Here is a 17,232-nt window from a genome sequence, read left to right as displayed (position 1 = left end):
AGTAGTATTCTCTTCACTTTGTCTGGATCCTCTACTTTCCCTAAGTAGAAATCTTTCAGGTTAGTGACCTTCCAATTAACTTCAGGTTGGTTACCTTTTGAACAACCACAGGTTAGTGACCTATATCAACTCACAGGTTAGTGCACCTTTTGAACAACCACAGGTTAGTGACCTATATCAACTCACAGGTTAGTGCACCTTTTGAACAACTACAGGTTAGTAACCTATATCAACTCACAGGTTAGTGCACCTTTTGAACAACTACAAGTTGGTGACTTTAGAACAACCAGATTAGTGACCTTCACCTCACTCTTTAATCTGTTACCTTAAAGATTAAAGGAGGGCCTTGGATCCAGCCTTCTCATGTTATAATATTCTTATATTATATTTCAAACCTCCTCTTAAGGAGTCATTTAGCTGTAGTCTGTCTGGGTTTGTCCAAACAGACTTGTTCCCTACTTCCTCCTCCTTTCTTCTCTTTCAAATTTTATTGTAATTACATAATATTTGAAATATAACTTTAATTATAAAAAAATTACAAACAAACATTTCCATCTTTAGTGAGCTTTGAGTACTCTTTTGAATACCCAACCCTCACATTTACATTGAGGGGGGGTATTGGAATCTGAACGCAATTATCAACATCCTATTCCTTAACTTAACAACCACTTCCGCATTGGTCTTAGGATAACTATTCATCTCTCTCTTCTCCTTTTCTTATTTCTTATTTGTTTTGATGCTCCCAATGCGGTGCATGATAGACACAAACCTTTGTACGACCGTTAACCTATGTCTAGAGAACTATCTGCTATATAAAGAGCTATTGTTTGCGTATCAACTTGTTTTCCTTACTCAAACATTTCATCTCTTTACATCCACACCTTCCAACAGGTGATTAGTTCTCCATCACTCTAACGTGATCTCATAGCCATAGCGCTCTTTTGTAATCACTAACATCGTGATTCCTACCAGGTCTGCTGTTGTTTATTCTTTCTCTTTGTTCACTCATGTTGTTGGTTATGGAAATATATTCACTCAAACATTTCATCTCTTTACATCCACACCTTCCAACAGGTGATTAGTTCTCCATCACTCTAACGTGATCTCATAGCCATAGCGCTCTTTCGTAATCACTAACATCGTGATTCCTACCAGTCACCTGGCCATTCCTACCTCATTACTTATTGCAATCTGAGTAAAAAATTACAATAGCTCAAAAATCAAGTTTTTGAGATTTCAGAAAGCAACTGCAGCTAAAGGTGTTGCATGAGTGTCTCTTAATTTACAGTCAATCTGTCCTACTAAATCTCAGAAATCCGATCTTTGAGTCATTATAAAGTTGTGTGCAATTGTGCCAGAAATCACTTTTGAAAAAATATAGGTCAGGTAAGGGTAGCCAGGGATGGCAAAAATAAGACTCCAATTTCAGCCATTGTCGAGGAACAAAATAGAGCATGTGTTAACTTGAGTGCATATGTGATATTCTGATTTCAAGATTTAGCAGCTTTGAAGGGCACAGAAGGTATTGTACATTAAGATGGTCAAGGAGATTAAACATATGGAATCATCAAGATTGAACGCGCACTTGTTTACTTCAAAGGTGTCTGAGCAGATCAAGATAACTTTGTTTTGTGTTCCTAAGTTGCTGTTGTGCAAACAGACCTTCAATGTAGCAGAACTAAGCTGGAAGGGTGGAGCTTCTCCTCTATGATAACTTTGATGGAATGACAGGTACTTTCAACAAAAGAGCAGGCGCCTGCCGAGTCTGGGTGAACACCAATATAAATTACTTGTGCAGGAAAAAATGGTGTCAAAGAACAAATTCAATACCAAGCTTTAGTGAAATGTCAGGTACCTCTGACATTGCTCAGAAGACCAGGAGGCCGCCGAGTCTGGGTACAACACCCGTTATTGCTTTGCTAAGAATGAATTTCATGAAAGGCCAAATTCAACACCACATGCACCACATAGAGGTTCTAAACATGGTATAAGGTCTCATTCAGCAAACAAGAAGGTAACTCAGGCCTAGAAGCATTCTCGTGCTGAAGGGTATCTGCCTTGTCCGATCCCACTTCTCAATACCAGCTGGGAGGTTTCCTGACATCTGCTGATCTTAGACTATCTGAGTGTTGGAGGTCATATGATTACATTTTGGATCGATTCTTCTACACGACTTTCGGAATCGAGTTGCAAATTAAGGACAAAAGCTGAGGAAAATTAATTTTCAAATACTCCTATTTTAAAGGGAGTGATACCCAATGTATTAAGCCTATAGCTGTTATATCAAAGAAACTGCGCCCTCCATTTTGATTGATTGGTTGATAATTTGCGCCGGATAAAACCGGAGACAGACAAATGTAGTATGATGAACAGATTGGACTTTCAAAATCCAGGAACGAGAAGATCTCCTGCAAATCTCAAAAAAGTAATTCCGATTGCAAAGGCTCCAAATCCAGTTAAGACTCGTAGGTTGGCTTCACGAGATGCTGGATTGGTGAATTCTTGAATGAGGATTTGTTTCCAGATCGGTACTTCTTCTGGTCTTGGTGTAGGTGCGCCCATATATGAGGGAGTTTCCTTTCCTCTAGTTGCCATTTCGCTACTATGATTGTGAAGTAAGCATCAGGAGTCTACAATAGCAAAGAGATTAAGCAAAGGCCAAATTACTCACGGGAGATTAAGGCTGAAGTACCAAAATTAGATCGTTGAACAAACCCTTCGTATCAGAATTCTGGGAGGTTCTTAAAGGTTTCTTTGGAGTGTTGTCTTCCGAAGTGATTGAGGTTGTATGAGGCGGATGAGTTTGTAAAGTCAATTTTTTCAGCGTGTAATTTTTAGTCATCGACCTAAGCTTAAGGTATGTACTTAAACAGGTTTAAAACCTGTCAAACCAAACTCCACGGCTGTATGAAGCTTCTGGACTCTGGCGTCATCATCGCGATTGGCCTTCAACATTCTCATCTCGTCCTGCCTTCATGAGCAATTCTCACGACAAGAACTCGCCATCTGAGCAACCCAAAGTGGTGATCATTGCCGTCGGTGGACCAAGTTGCAGTGGAAAGACTACGTCCGTCATCAACATCAACTTATCAAGAATCTCACTTGATTTCGGACTTATTCCAAGAGAGTCAGCTATTGATCCGATCATCTTGCTTGCTTTCAATATCATCACAACAGTTTAGCCAAACATCTTCATCGGATCTTACCTAATTCGATCATTCTTCATCAAGATGATTTTGCACCACCGGCGGAGGAGATACCTCTTCATCCGATCCACAACGTAAAAGATTGGGACGACCCTAAGGGAGCGTTAGTCTTTTATCACAACTAATATATTACCGGCTGGAATCAACCATATCTGAAATTGAATGTTGTGCTTAGGATCGACTGGCCTCGATTTCGCTCCTCACTCCAGTACATCCGAAACCACGGGGGTGAATTTCCCCCATCTCACGCTTCCCACGATCATCTTAATCTTCAGCCCGACATACCCATCCCTCAAGATTTCACAGAAACTTGGCACCAGCGGTTCTCATCGCTTTCATCTGAAAAAATTCGGTATGTTATTGCTGATGGCTTCTTGTTGTATTGGGATCAGGAATCTGTGAAGCAGTATGACGTCAAACTGTTTGTGAGAGAATCCTATGCAGTCTTGAAAGAACGCAGGCGCATTAGGATGAGCTATAACACAGCTGGTTCGTCACCCTATATGTTTCCGATCTTTCCCACTCCATTTGCAAGAAGTTTTTTGATTGATCATGCCCTTCTCTTGACAATCTTATACATAACCTGTGGCGGGATATAGAGGGTGAGACTTGGGTAGATCCGCCGGAGTATTGGGATCAAATCGTCTGGCCAGCCTACTTGGTTGCACACGAACATATGTTTGTTGGCAAGGACGTTGCGAATGGACCAGTTGATCGATCAAATTGGGCATGCGATGGCACGATAATGCTCGAAGCTCAACTCAATGCGCTCTCGACTGATACGATGCAAGACTTTGTCAACCAAAGCTTAGAGGCTATCTGGGCTCACCTTCATCCTTAGCCATCGTTTTCGAACTTGAATTTCTTTCTAGATATTCAAACTTATTATTTTGATTAATTCTTTTCCGCATTGTATAGATGGTTTGTTGTTGTTGTTAGATTGTAGGACCAAGTCAATGATTTTCTTAGCCTTAGGTGATATGTCAGATTAAAGATAGATGAACTTCCTCGAAGATGTGGTGCGGGTGTGTTGTTCACCTATCTGGTGTAGCAGAACTTATATTGCGTGGCTTGTTATTCTTCTGTTCGAAGCGGACAAAAATTGGCTTGCATCGCCAGCAAGCACCATCTGTCCCCCGGTGTCTATGCCTGCCCGGCTCCATATTCCTCTGTGAGTGCGTTGAATGGGCGCATGGGTCTTAGAAACTTTCCGCGTGCTAGAGTACCCAAACTTTCATCAAGCTCCTTGCCAATCAATGTCTTGATTAGGGCACAAACAGCTGATTACAGGGTGTTGTGGACACATACGCCTTCGTGCGGCTCTCACACAACGGGACCAGTCCCTCAGTTCCCGTTTGCTCGGGGATTGTGGAAGGGAAATATGTGAACTTTGGAACGGCTTAGTATGTCAAGTGGGATTGAAGTAGCTGAAGTTAGGGTATTGGCAGGCGCAATTGGGGGCGCATGTTCATCAATGGCAGCATAAGTGGAGGCATGGTTACAATCGAGTGAGTTTGAATTAGTACGTAATGCAATGTCACATTTTGTCTCATCCGCATATATATGGTATTCAAATGAGAAGATGTCCGCAAGTACATTGGATCAGTTGTGCTGAGGTTGATAGAGAGAGAGGATTGTGAGACTATCAGCATCGTCTTCCATGAGTTGATCAAGGTATGGTATCTGTTTACCTTGTGGAATCCGATGGCCTCGGAGCGCTCTCGGAAGCACTGACGGCAGATGTTCAAGCCATATTTACGGATGAGACCGGCGACGTGGCAGCAGACTTTGCTGTGTTCGACAATGGAATAAACATTCAATTGACGTCAGTCTGGCTTGTTGTCTGTTCGGGCTTGCGAGGAGTTGACGAACCATCCACGGGATCCCTTTCCGTATTTCTTGGGACGGGAGTTCCAGACGTTGGCGTGAGACATGATGTATCGAGTTTGGTGGAGACTGATTTAGATAAGTAAGAATGAGCAAAGGCAGGTTGATCTTGGGTTGAAGTATAGGATGAGCCTACTTGGTCTAGTTGTTGACTTTGACGATTCTTTCAAATAGGATACCAGATAGATTCAGTTTGAATGTTTGAGTTCTTATTGCAGTTTGTGCACTCACGATGTTCTCGATTGATGTTGTGGGAAGGCTGAAGAGGGCTTCCTGTGTACTCGTACTCGATTGAAATGTTTTGCTGAGGTTCGAACTCGCCACCCGGGCCGACAGAGGGGAATCGAAGAACCGGGTGACTGCCAATCGAGTTAGGTTTACAAGACCTAACTTTTGATGAGACATACCGCTAACCTGTAACCTCTCACTGCCACAACCGCTCCCTGCCTCTAGGCTTGATATAGGAAAAAGGCCGACGTCAAGACTCAAACCCCTCAAGTTGTAACAAGTCAGTATATATCATGCCATCCCTCTCCATACATCGATCAGAGTCACGTCCATAGAGCTCATCATCTTTCTTGCCGTAGTCCCTTCCTCAAGATGAGTATTTCCCGGGATTCGCGACACAAGCGGTCGGCTAGTGGAGCGTACGTTTTCGGCAAACTTGATTTCAACGTTGGACCCTTCTAATTCAGATAGTGCTTCCTTACTTCAATCCTCTCCTAAATCAACACTTTCAATTGCATCATGCGGATCACAGCAAGCGAGCTCACTACCGAAAGAAAAGAAAATTCGAACTCGGTCGTCAACCTGCTATGACCAAACTCGGTGCCAAGCGTATTCACACAGTCCGTGTCCGTGGTGGTAACATCAAACATCGTGCTCTTCGACTTGAGAGTGGTAACTTTGCTTGGGGATCTGAACGTGTGACCAAGAAGACACGAGTCATTGGTGTCGTCTACAACTCGACAAACAACGAGTTGGTCCGAACAAACACCTTGGTCAAGGGTGCTATCATTCAGATCGATGCTACTCCTTTCCGTCAGTGGTATGAGGGTCATTATGCTCAGCCAGTCACAAAGAAGGGAAAGGTAAGCCTTGGTCATATAGTCTTTGATCCACATTCCCGACCCAACCTTTCGATCGCCTGTCTGAAAAATTCGCTGTTTCCACGCCCTATAGAAAGTCGAAGAGCCAACCGCCGCTGGAACTGAGGCTGAGGCTCCCAAGGAGAAATCCAAGGCTGTCTTGAAGAAACTCGAACAGCGAAAAGCCACTGCCAAGATTGATCAAATGTTGGAGACTCAATTCCAAGCTGGTCGTCTCTACGCCTCTATTTCATCTCGACCTGGTCAAAGTGGTCGATGCGATGGTTACATTCTTGAGGGCAAGGAACTCGAGTGTAAGCTGTTCTAACTCCGTTCCACCCGCATAATGTAGCAAACGGCTGATCATTTCAACAATCACTCCGCTTCATTTTCTTGCTTTGTCCTTTCATCTTGACCCTTCATGTATCATCTTCACTCTGTTCATAGTCTACTTGCGACGATTGAGGAGTCACAAGCAAAAGCACGCTGCATGAAAACTTACCTCTTATGTGCCTATGCTCCAATCTTGCCGTCTATACCGCCTCTGCCCTCGTTATGGCTTACAACTTGTCACTTATCAAGCCTTTATCATGCCCTCAATGTCATACTATGTCTTTCTAGGTCAATTTTACCGACTTATCACGTAACTGTCATTCTGGTCGACTACTCCTTGAAGGGGGTTTTTGTCCGCGCATGCCTTAGCTGCTCACTAGCTGGCGCATTGTTGCCGGCCTGTGAGTATCGACTCGTCACAAAATTTGCATCGGACTTTTGATTGCGTCCCGGCGTCCTCTTCATCCTCTTATTAGCTCTCTTTGAATTTGTTTGTAATCGGAGTCGATCATTTGAAGTCAAGTGCTCCGGATGCAATCAATCATGCAAGTCGCAAACAATGCTCTCCGCCGTAGACGGCATGCATGTCGTTGCCAAGTCATACCGATGTAGAGCCGCTGTCACTGCCGTCTTTGCTCCATTTGCACTATGCCTACCATGAGCTACCATGCAGTTCTCCACTACTAAAGTCTCCACAGCTATGTTTGTCCATTGATCTTGGACATTTCACACCACTATTCCCGTGGTGGGTGTGGCACGTTTTTGACGCCCCTGGACTTGCTCTATCTGAAACCTAAAGTAATGATACTTGCCAAGCTCTGTTTGGCTTGCTTGACCAACCAGGACTTGATGGGGGCATGTCTGTTAATTTCTCACATCCCGGCTCTGTACAGCTCCTTCACAAAAAATTCTCAAACTACCACCCAGTTTGAGCCTCCTGATAGCTCCACCAAATGGAGTGGTTTGAAAGTAGGCAATGATTGTAAGAATGATTGCCATTGTGGCAAGTACAAGCACTACAATGCAGAGATGGATGGAAAAACTACCAAACTTTATTGCCACATGACCCAGGACTGTAAAACAATCTCAATCTTGGATTTTGCAACCCTTGAGGAAGTCAAAATGAAGTGTGATCCTACACGGTACACCAACAAACAACACCACACCACCATCAATGTCAACCCAACAGAGTTCAATGGATCATCAGCCCTTTCCACAAAGAGCCCTGAGCTAAATCACAACTTTGCACACTCTATGCAGGGCATATTTCATTGCTTCATGGCTTGTACCAAAGTGACCAACCTGGATACTTACAAAGATTTGCTCAAGGCTCTGATTACTGGCCATATTCCTTTTTGTTTTCTCCACAACGAATCATTCCTTGCCTTTCAAGATAAACTCTCTGTCATATGTTACACTCCAGCTTTGTGACACCTGATAATGGACACTGTCTTTCCTTGACTTCATGCACAATACTCAAAAGTGACCAAAGCTGGGCTCAGGCTCAAGTGGCATACAAACCTCAACTGACTGCTCAAAGAGCAGTGTTTATGTGGTCCTAATGGTGTTTGTTTTTGATCAAACAAAGTTAGCAAACACCAGTGTTTTTGATGAAAATCAAAAACGGGTTTGACCCAAAAACAGTTTTTGGCTTTGGTGATGCTTCTGACCAAAAATTGTTTTTGGGATCCAGCCAAATGGGCCCTAAAGCTCTTGTTCAGCTTTAAGTTCCACAACAGTCTCATGAAGAAATAAGACAATTGTGAATTTCTTCAGTGCTTCACATTTTTTGGGGACCAAGGAGTTTAATTGATCCAGTAAAGAGGGCATAGCACATGGGATTTGGATGTTTAGTGAGACCTGGTGTTTTTCAAGGGCAAAGCTTCAACTGTCTGTTGAATATCATTAGCAAGGGTCTCAGATGTGTATGGAGATGCTGAGAGATAAATCAACTTTGACTCCAGATATCAGCAAGACAATACATATCATTATCAGCAATTGGGACTACTTCACCTCAAATTCTCTTTTGGTTATGGTGCTTCAACCACTTGTTGATGTGATCAGTTGGCCAGAAAGGGCCAATACTTTGGTTGGTGATATTTAGAAGGAGATGGGTACAGTTTATAATCAAATTTGGAAGGTTGATTCATCTAGCCACCCTTAATTCCACTCTTACAGAGCACACTGACTTAAGGTGTTACATACACAAGCCAAGATATTCAATGATCCAATCTATGTTGTTGGATTCTTCCTTGATCCCAATTATTGTCAAGTGGCTGTCTCATACTCTAGTGATCAATCGTATGACCCAAAAACAACATAAATCTCGGTACAATTTAATGTGCATTATTTTAACAGGAGCTCTTAATACATAATATTACCTTCACTATAGCTCTCACACTCAAACATATATTAAACCAAAGTTATTAATCATCTGATGAATCATCATCATTTTATTTCTCTTTCATTGGGAAAGTAAGAGATTGAATCTTAGTTATCTAAGTTACAGTCTGAAAATGGCAACCCAAGTCTACCCACATACCACAAGAGGTTGGTAGGTCCTGAAAAGTCATGTTTGGCATAATTGAGGGTGGTTTTTGCCACAAATGACTTTTCAAGTTGATGCGGCCAGAAGGTTTTTTACTTTTATATTTTATCCCTATATTTTGGACATATGAGTTCATACTATACTTTATGGGTTGAAAGTATGGCTCTAGGCTGTAATTATGGGTTGATGATATTGATTTAGGATGTACTTGTGAGTTAAGGATATGGCTTTAGGTAGTAATTATGAGTCACAGTCTAGGACAGCTCATTCTGGCTAAATATGAAAAAATCTGTACCACACATAGCCGGTCACAGTTCATCCACATTTTGGACTGGGGCAAAAGCCAGGGCAAAACCAGATCAGACTGTGATTGGGTCTAGGTCATAACAACTGAAGCTATTTGTCTTCCACAAAGGTTAAAGCCGTACTATAAATGGATCCAACCACATGGATGTGAATGAGGTTGGGAGTGTCATAGGTCAAGGCTGCCACTATCCTATACCAGTATATTATACTATAGGTATAGTATAGCTGAACTATACTATTAGTATACTGAGAGCTATACTAATATAGTTGGACCTATACAGTCACCACTTGCTATAAGCACCATTATGAATGCATCAATTCTGATGCTTACAAAGTGCAATGCATCATTTCAAAATCAGCATAAAAGTATGTCTGGGGAAAAAGTGAACCTGATGCTTATTTTGGGGAAGAAAAACTGCATTCAAGACAATGCATTCTTATAAACTAAAGGTTTTGGACATTTTTGACTATCATTGTAAGTGTATCTGGCTTGGATATGCATGGTTATGCTTATAAAACGCACCAGATCCTTGTGAGCATATTTTCAGAAAAGCAAGGCTTTTAGCCTATATGCTAAGTGTCCAACTTAAACCCCCCACATTTTTGTTTCACCAAAATTTGAGTCCTGTAGCAAAATATGCTTATTCAATGTGTGCTGATATTGAGCGGCAACTGTACTATACTGACAAATATACCCAGTATATTTTGGCTATACTATAGTATATTGGGAACTATGATATACCAAGTATAGTTCAAATCCAGTATGGTATAGTGCAGTATAGTATAGTATATTGGCATCATGATCCTTGCATATACACATCTTCCACAGTTGCATGTTTACTATTTCTGTTACATCCTGTAATTTGCCAACATTGTACTAAAGACAAAAATAAAAAGCAAAAAATAAAGGACAACCACAAGAAGGAAGTTGAACAGCACCAAATCTATCAACATACCAAAGATCATGTGTCATGATTGTCAAGTTATAGTATCAATATACCAGACTTGAGGGAACCAAATACTGATGTTGTAAGTCTGTCTTGTTTGGTTGTCCTTTGAAGAAATAATTGAGATTCAATCAAGTGTTGGAGCTTGGAAAGAACAATCTATAACAATCACATCAGGCAAGAATCCATACAGGTGCAGGCAAGTTTTGGTAGGTAATCTTGATAATTGATTACTGGTCTCACTTATTTAATGTGAATTTTGATGAGGCATACAAGATTGTCATCAACCACAATGAGATTCAGTGAAGGTTGGGGTACTCACATGGGCACATGTGTTGCTTGAGCTGTACAATTGTTATTGTGTTTGTGTTGGACTCAGAAGATCCAAGCTGACACAATATCTCCAGGGTGACAATGGGTGGCCTGTTTAAAGGATGATCAATCCATATGATGGCCCGCCTTCCTGAGCTCAAAATTCTGTTTGAGCTGAAGTGAATATTTGTTTCAAGCAAAACATTTCTGATGTGCAGCATCTGAAAACATGTGTCAACAAGTGTGGCCTCAAGGTGGACCCCTGATACTTGATTGATCAGGTTTTCAAACCACTTGGGCTGTTGAGCTATGGAGAGTGGCAAAGTTTAAAAGGGTGGCCCACACATTTTTTTGTTATCAGCTCATGGCAAGTTGATAAGCAGGTATTGTGGGTGAGAGAAATGAAACATTTTGGGCAAAAGCCCTGTACAATCTCACCCCAGAATTTTGAGATAGTGCCCAAGTCCCTTGCTGGTGGGAGGACTCATGAGGTAACTGTACCTACAGGGCCAAGCAAGTATGGTGGGTAGTGTCTAAAAGTGTGAAATGTTGGACTGGGCAAAAAAATCAAAAAATGATTACACTAGTTTTAAAAATGTCTGTCACAAATTTTTCATTGAGCACGGGCCCAAGCCTGGTGGTTGAGTTTTTTCAATTAAAAGTGGTGCCAAAGCATAACTGGGTTCAGATAAAGAAGCAAGAAGCCTGCAAGCAGTATGCAAAGCTGATGCTGTGTGGGCTCAGCTTGATTCAGATTATCTCTAGATCACCTTCCAAATGTAATTAAAAATGCTCAACCACAAAGATTGGGCCCCTAGCGTAGCAAAACAATTGTGACAAACATTCTTCAAACTACTGTACATATATTCAAATTCCATACATAATGTAGGTTTAATCATCACACCAGAGGAAAGAGATCCCATCATTAAGTGGTGGTCTGTGGATCAGTTGATTACCAAGCTCCTGGTTCAATTACATTGTGACTTTAATTGGATTGAGCTCATTTGGTGTGTCAAACTATGTAAGTCTTTTTTGTTGGAAATTGCTTCAGGATATTGAGAACACAGCAAAGAGTATTCCAACCTTTGAGAATCAAAGGATTTGTTTGACAGGATCAGGCAAACTTATATCATGTACAAATTTGATGTTTCTTTTGCTGCTTGCAAGACCAATAAGAAAATGTTTGATCTCCAGTAAGTCAGACTCTTCTTGATCTCATACATGAATCATATATGGAGTTTTTCATAGTTTGTTATTTTTTACCCAATTTGTTTGTTCATAGGGTGGCCTATGAAGCTCAAACCTGGTCACAACCTCAACACCAAAAAAGATATGTCACATCAAACCTTTGCTTGCAACTCTGCGACCAATGCTGCCCTCGACGTGGATTTTTTTCTATTTTTCCTTATATTCTTATCAGATGTCAACTTTTCTGGTTGGTTTTTGTCCTTGCTAGCCAGCAAGGTCATAAAGTGCCAATATGTGTCTCATCAAATCGTTTGTCGCAGCCAATCCCGGCTCGCAGCCCTGCAAATTGTACTTTGTAGGACTTAGATCAGTTTGTCTCTGCACGCGGACGCGGCCGCGCAGGCTTTGTTAAGCTAACGCGGCTCGACATCATGATTTGTTTCCAAGAGACTCCTCCTCAAACCAACTCGATTGAAAGACAGATCTTGATATATACATTGAGGCTGGTTTCTTGGCCCAAAACAAGTGATAAGAGACTAAAGATCGGCGCCAGATTCTAATGATACATAAACCTTTTTCACAATCGCTGGAGCTCGATGGCTTTCAAATCCAGTATAATATTAATAGGGGCTCCTCTAAGTCCTCTACCAATCCAACCCTTGCTTCCTAGTACAGATCACTTCTGCAGTTCTGTCGACTTATCGTCAAGCCAAATAAGCCATGTTTTGAATCTTAAAATTGAACCTGCAGCATTTGCCTGGACGCGTAGCGGTATGATAACTACATCGTATAAGTTTTGAAGAGGTCTAGCTCGAGGACGAGGGCCAGTTAGCCTCAGTGCAAGTATCAAACTCGTCATTAGATCAAAAAGATTTTACCATTCATCCCGAGACGTGCAATAACAAGCTCACTCAGAACCACATCAAGTGGCCCGATAACACCGAACCACTCCGGTGAGCCTGAGGGTGCTGCCCAAAATCAATGGAATTGTTTTGATGAAACACGTCTTCTCGACCGCACCTGGCCTGTTTATTACCAACGTTCCGCATGTAGATGTGAAACAATACGTCGAACCCCTGTAGACTAGGCAGCTACTGTGGATACACACGGATTGGACTGATGATATACTTCGTTCCGGCCATATATCTCATTTTGGTCAAGCAGCTCTAGAAAGTAACGGAATGTCAGGACCAGGGAGTCTAAAAGGCAACGCATGAAGTTTCGTTGCTAGAAAACCTCCATATCATGGCACACATTCGCGACCCTTCACCGCAGTCATAATTTTGCCTGACCCCAGTCCGCTGTTTTCTAACTTGCAACATCCATTGATACCATACCCGCAACGTCTCTCCCACAACTCGCTGTGTCAATCAAGCCTTCCCGCCAAATCCCGTCTCTTTCGCACTGACAACAACAATCTTCTTTCCGTCTGCGTTTGGAGGTTTCAAGTAGAGAGTTTTCTTACCCAGGCTTCAAGCTCACAATATCGAGAACAATGCAAGCACAGGAGACAGGAAGAAAATCGCCTAGGAAACATCTGCGTTTCAGACTTCTCAAAAAGATGTTGACGATGAAAAAAAATGATGAAAGAAACCCTGTGCAGAGCGAGAAGCAAACCGGAGATCATTATAATCAGATGGACGGTCACGATGTACATTTGAGCAAGCTAGGCGGTTCGCAAGACGAATTTTTAACATACGTCGCAAGAAATCTGGTCGATGCTGCTTCAAAATACTCTTTAGTGGATCCAGTAATCAATGAAAAAACATTCACTGCATCCCGGAGACGAAAATCTGCACCTCATAATCGCATCTCTTCCACAACCAATGAACTCCCTCTCACCAATCTTGGTACTCAGACGCTAGAAAATCGATCCAGTCACATGCCGTCTAACAGCTCCTCCATAAGAATACCGACCCATTGTTCATGTAGATCCGTGTCCAAGACAAACTCGAGGCCGACATCAGCCTCTTCTTCTTCTCGCCGTTTATCTATATATTTTTTACCATCAGAAAGTCTGGATCTTGAAAGGCTCACCAGTCATGACCAGAGTGACATGCCACGCTATATATCACGATCTCCAGTCTCAGATTCAGATTTGGAGTATTTCTCTTTTCCCCCTTCCAGTCAATCGCACCACCAAAATGATGAATGCATCAATCAACTTCAAGATGAGCAAGAATCTCCTGCCAGTTGTAGTACGGCTGTAGGTCAATTGGAAATCCTCTCGGAGGATGATGAAAAAGAAGTCTCTTTGGAGTTCAAATCATGTAAAGGAAATTATTCGTTATATGATTCGGCGAAGAGCTCGGCTCAACATTATGTCCAGTTAGGTATCAAGGCCCACGAGGATGACAATCTTAAGCGCTCCGCATCCCTTTTTCGACGTTCAGCAACGGAAGCGGGAGGCTGCGGGCTAGGAATGCTGATGTGGGCATTGTCACTTCGACATGGGTGGGGTTGCGAAGTAGATACTATGAAAGCCTATTGGTGGCTCAGACTGTCTGCTGAGACATTTGTCAACGATCTGAACGCACTGAAATCTGAAATGACGCACATGGATCTACTGCTTGCTGTCGACGAAAGTGTGAATCTTGGACAAAGCCAAGAACACCGTACAAGTATCGAAAGGTTGCTTAAGGAGTGTAGAGCAATCATCTCCGAGCTCTTACTAGCCTTATACGAACTTGGTCAGTGTCTTATGATGGGGTGGGGGTGCCCAAAGGATAAAAAGCTGGTAAGCATATTAGAGTCCAACTCAAAGCTGCGTTTCAGTCTGCCTGATGATATGAACTCTTTCAAATCCTCATAGGCAGTTCAGTATTATACATTAGCGGCGAAGCTGGGGGATCCTGATGCACAGCTAGGTCAGCTTTTCCTTTTCGCAATCACTTGTTATGTAATGCTGATAATCAGCATGCTTGGATTGGATATCTGATATCTGTAGAGCTGGGTTTCTGCTATGAGACTGGAAAGGGTGTTGAGAAGAGCTCTAGACAGGCGGCGAAATATTATCGAATGGCAAGCATACAAGGTGTTCAAATGATGGGGTACCAGTGGATCTGGAAAGACAAGGTAAAGAAATCCATTAAATCCTGTACTCGATCTTCTCAAGGCACTAAAATGTATTCCACCAAATCATCAGTATGATCCGCCTGATAGGACCTAGATTCACGCTCGCCAGCTTTCACAACCAAATAGTACAAGACAAAGGGCCATAATTCTATTGCGAAAAAGGTTTCCTTGCTTTGCAACACTCTAAAATTCAAGAACATTATTACGCGGATTTTGAGAAATTTTGTCTAAAACAAAACATGTTGATTGGAACCAGACTTCCATAATCAATATACCAGGAGTATTTTCGTTACTTTTTCAACTTTACAACACCTCATATTTAAACTTTATATCCAAACCATTAATAATCATTTCATAATAATATTCATTCTACACAAAAACACCTAGCAGAATCTGAAATTCTAGTCGCGATACCAGTAAACAACAACTTAATTTTGTCTTTCTCGGTGGGAACCCAATGTGATGATAGGATTGCATCCAGCGTTGCAATGGTATGTTCTTGCCAACCCCAGCTGAGAGTAGCCCTTATGATATCACTTTTTACCCTAGTTTTGATTGAGTCAAGGTTTACTTTGATCCACTTTCGGTATCTTTATATTCTTGATCAATTCACTTACGCAACTATTTTATGAGCCTTGCCTAATCTGTAACCTATCCTTTCAATAATTTGTCTAGAATATTTATCTTCTAGAAAAGTTCCTAGAAGATTATTCCTATGTCCCTCGATCATTTTGCGACATTTTACGACGTCTCCACGCATACCTATATGACACTGGAGCATGAGAATAAGATCAGTGAAATGAAATATCCCAAAATCGAACCACCCCTCATGCAGATACCATTCCACATAAGACCTCACTGGGCATGTTGCAGGGGCCCTGTGGCCAGATTGGGACCCCAATGTGCACAAGTTTTTGGTTTCAATGATCAATCCGTTGGAGTCATTTTTATGCTCTCATTGTGCATCAAATTGATTTTCACAGGATGATAGAAGCACATACTTGGTCCTGAAACCAAAATAATGAAGTCATTGAATTGTGGCCCGGAGTAGTGCACTATCTCAATATTTCCAGCATGATTCTCACTAGGGCCCTTGATTGATCCATAGGTATCTGTCGAAGTGGGATCCATTACTTTCAAAATTTGTGACACAACACCTGGTACAAAGCCTGGATGAGAATCTAAACATAAGACTGTATCTGTAAACAGATTTTTTTAAATAAATTTCACTCTGCTGATTGGGGTTGAAATGAAATGTATCGTTCAGCTCTTGATCTGTAGTGTAGCTTGGAAACAAAGGGGTGGCATTGTGAGTTGACGATTGCGCTCAGTTATGATGGGCTGATCGGGAGATCACGAGTAAACCGGTGGGATCCGAGCCTAGGCCAAACCCGATGCCTTTGCCATTTTGCTGAATGTCCAATTTGGTGCTGGGTCAGGGTGAGAATTCCGACTCGACCCCGTGTCGACTTACATAACACTGTTCACCGCGTCTCAATTTTTTTGACCTTCTTAACCTCTCTTTCCCAATTCCGTAAGATTTCAAAGTTCTCTCACTAAGACGTCAAGGTACATGTCCGCAATTCACTCCGAAGAAGACGTCGATGCTACCGCTGCAAGCGATCACCTATTGCCGCGACTTTATACCGACACGCAGGGATCCCGCTCCCTACCAGCACATCTAAGACCATATGGTCCTCTATGGGAGCCGCCTTCATTCGTCCACCCAGTGCACTGCGGAGGTGATGGATGGCAGATCGAACGAGGCCAAGTGGGATTAAATCCGATCACGAGAGCACGCATGCAAGCTGCGGAAGCGGACTTATTGTACGGCCCTGTGATGGATTTGGTCTGTGATGTGGGTTGGTACAAAGGCAAATGGAACATGGATCAAAGGACGGAAAACCCACGCTGGGGGGGATGGTTCGACGATCTGGTCTTGAATTTTCAAGAGCTTTCTACTTCGCTCCTTGATGCCGGGCAAATTCAGCCGTATTTGCCCCAACAGCTCAAGATCCCTCCAGCTATAAAGTCTGAAGACCGATCCGAGCGCATTCCGAAAGTCATCTCCAGCAGTGCACCTTCCTTGCTCATTGATAACCCTGGAAGTAATGGTCGAGGATCGTTAGATCTGTATGCCGGCCCTCTGGAAGTGACGGGCGTCGTGCAGGACAAGGAAGAAACAAAGCAAGACAAGTTTCGGTTCGAATTATTTGCTGGAGCTCTTCTAAGTAAGGTGATGCATCTTCAAAAGTAAAGATTGTCTGGAAAAAAAATTACCCTGTGGCCTGTTTCATCAAGGTTCCAAGCTTGTATATCTCTGCCCTAGTCTTGCTCAGCGG

At 42.4% G+C, this 17,232-nt stretch overlaps 6 protein-coding genes across 6 annotated transcripts; 4 read left to right on the top strand and 2 right to left on the bottom strand.

Annotated features, from left to right (window-relative positions):
- Window positions 1-2,975: 2,975 nt before the first annotated feature.
- Window positions 2,976-4,348, top strand: MELLADRAFT_50002 (uncharacterized protein; the record flags this gene model as incomplete). The annotated part of the gene is made up of 4 exons (XM_007414863.1): window positions 2,976-3,067; window positions 3,178-3,309; window positions 3,382-3,695; window positions 3,806-4,348. The coding sequence occupies 4 exons, from the start codon at window positions 2,976-2,978 to the stop codon at window positions 4,045-4,047; spliced, it is 780 nt and encodes a 259-aa protein (XP_007414925.1).
- A 460-nt stretch (window positions 4,349-4,808) lies between these two features.
- On the bottom strand, window positions 4,809-5,140 carry MELLADRAFT_91880 (uncharacterized protein; the record flags this gene model as incomplete). Its single annotated transcript, XM_007414838.1, has 3 exons — window positions 4,809-4,817; window positions 4,898-4,997; window positions 5,079-5,140. 3 exons carry the CDS (start codon window positions 5,138-5,140, stop codon window positions 4,809-4,811), a joined length of 171 nt encoding a protein of 56 aa, XP_007414900.1.
- Window positions 5,141-5,693: 553 nt separating this feature from the next.
- MELLADRAFT_38944 (uncharacterized protein) lies at window positions 5,694-6,675 on the top strand (the record flags this gene model as incomplete). The annotated part of the gene is made up of 4 exons (XM_007414864.1): window positions 5,694-5,740; window positions 5,854-6,184; window positions 6,288-6,495; window positions 6,629-6,675. 4 exons carry the CDS (start codon window positions 5,694-5,696, stop codon window positions 6,673-6,675), a joined length of 633 nt encoding a protein of 210 aa, XP_007414926.1.
- Window positions 6,676-13,376: 6,701 nt separating this feature from the next.
- MELLADRAFT_91878 (uncharacterized protein) lies at window positions 13,377-14,984 on the top strand (the record flags this gene model as incomplete). Its single annotated transcript, XM_007414865.1, has 4 exons — window positions 13,377-14,552; window positions 14,628-14,682; window positions 14,763-14,890; window positions 14,931-14,984. 4 exons carry the CDS (start codon window positions 13,377-13,379, stop codon window positions 14,982-14,984), a joined length of 1,413 nt encoding a protein of 470 aa, XP_007414927.1.
- Window positions 14,985-15,254: 270 nt separating this feature from the next.
- MELLADRAFT_110709 (uncharacterized protein) lies at window positions 15,255-15,756 on the bottom strand (the record flags this gene model as incomplete). Its single annotated transcript, XM_007414837.1, has 3 exons — window positions 15,255-15,435; window positions 15,508-15,652; window positions 15,750-15,756. 3 exons carry the CDS (start codon window positions 15,754-15,756, stop codon window positions 15,255-15,257), a joined length of 333 nt encoding a protein of 110 aa, XP_007414899.1.
- Window positions 15,757-16,463: 707 nt separating this feature from the next.
- Window positions 16,464-17,147, top strand: MELLADRAFT_66817 (uncharacterized protein; the record flags this gene model as incomplete). The annotated part of the gene is made up of 1 exon (XM_007414866.1): window positions 16,464-17,147. The coding sequence occupies one exon, from the start codon at window positions 16,464-16,466 to the stop codon at window positions 17,145-17,147; it is 684 nt and encodes a 227-aa protein (XP_007414928.1).
- Between the last annotated feature and the right edge of the window lie 85 nt (window positions 17,148-17,232).

This window comes from Melampsora larici-populina, assembly GCF_000204055.1.
Source record: "Melampsora larici-populina 98AG31 unplaced genomic scaffold MELLAscaffold_46, whole genome shotgun sequence".
Lineage (NCBI taxonomy): Eukaryota > Fungi > Basidiomycota > Pucciniomycetes > Pucciniales > Melampsoraceae > Melampsora > Melampsora laricis-populina.
The sequence above is the reverse complement of the archived record's forward strand: the minus strand, read 5'-3'. Positions and strand labels throughout refer to the sequence as shown.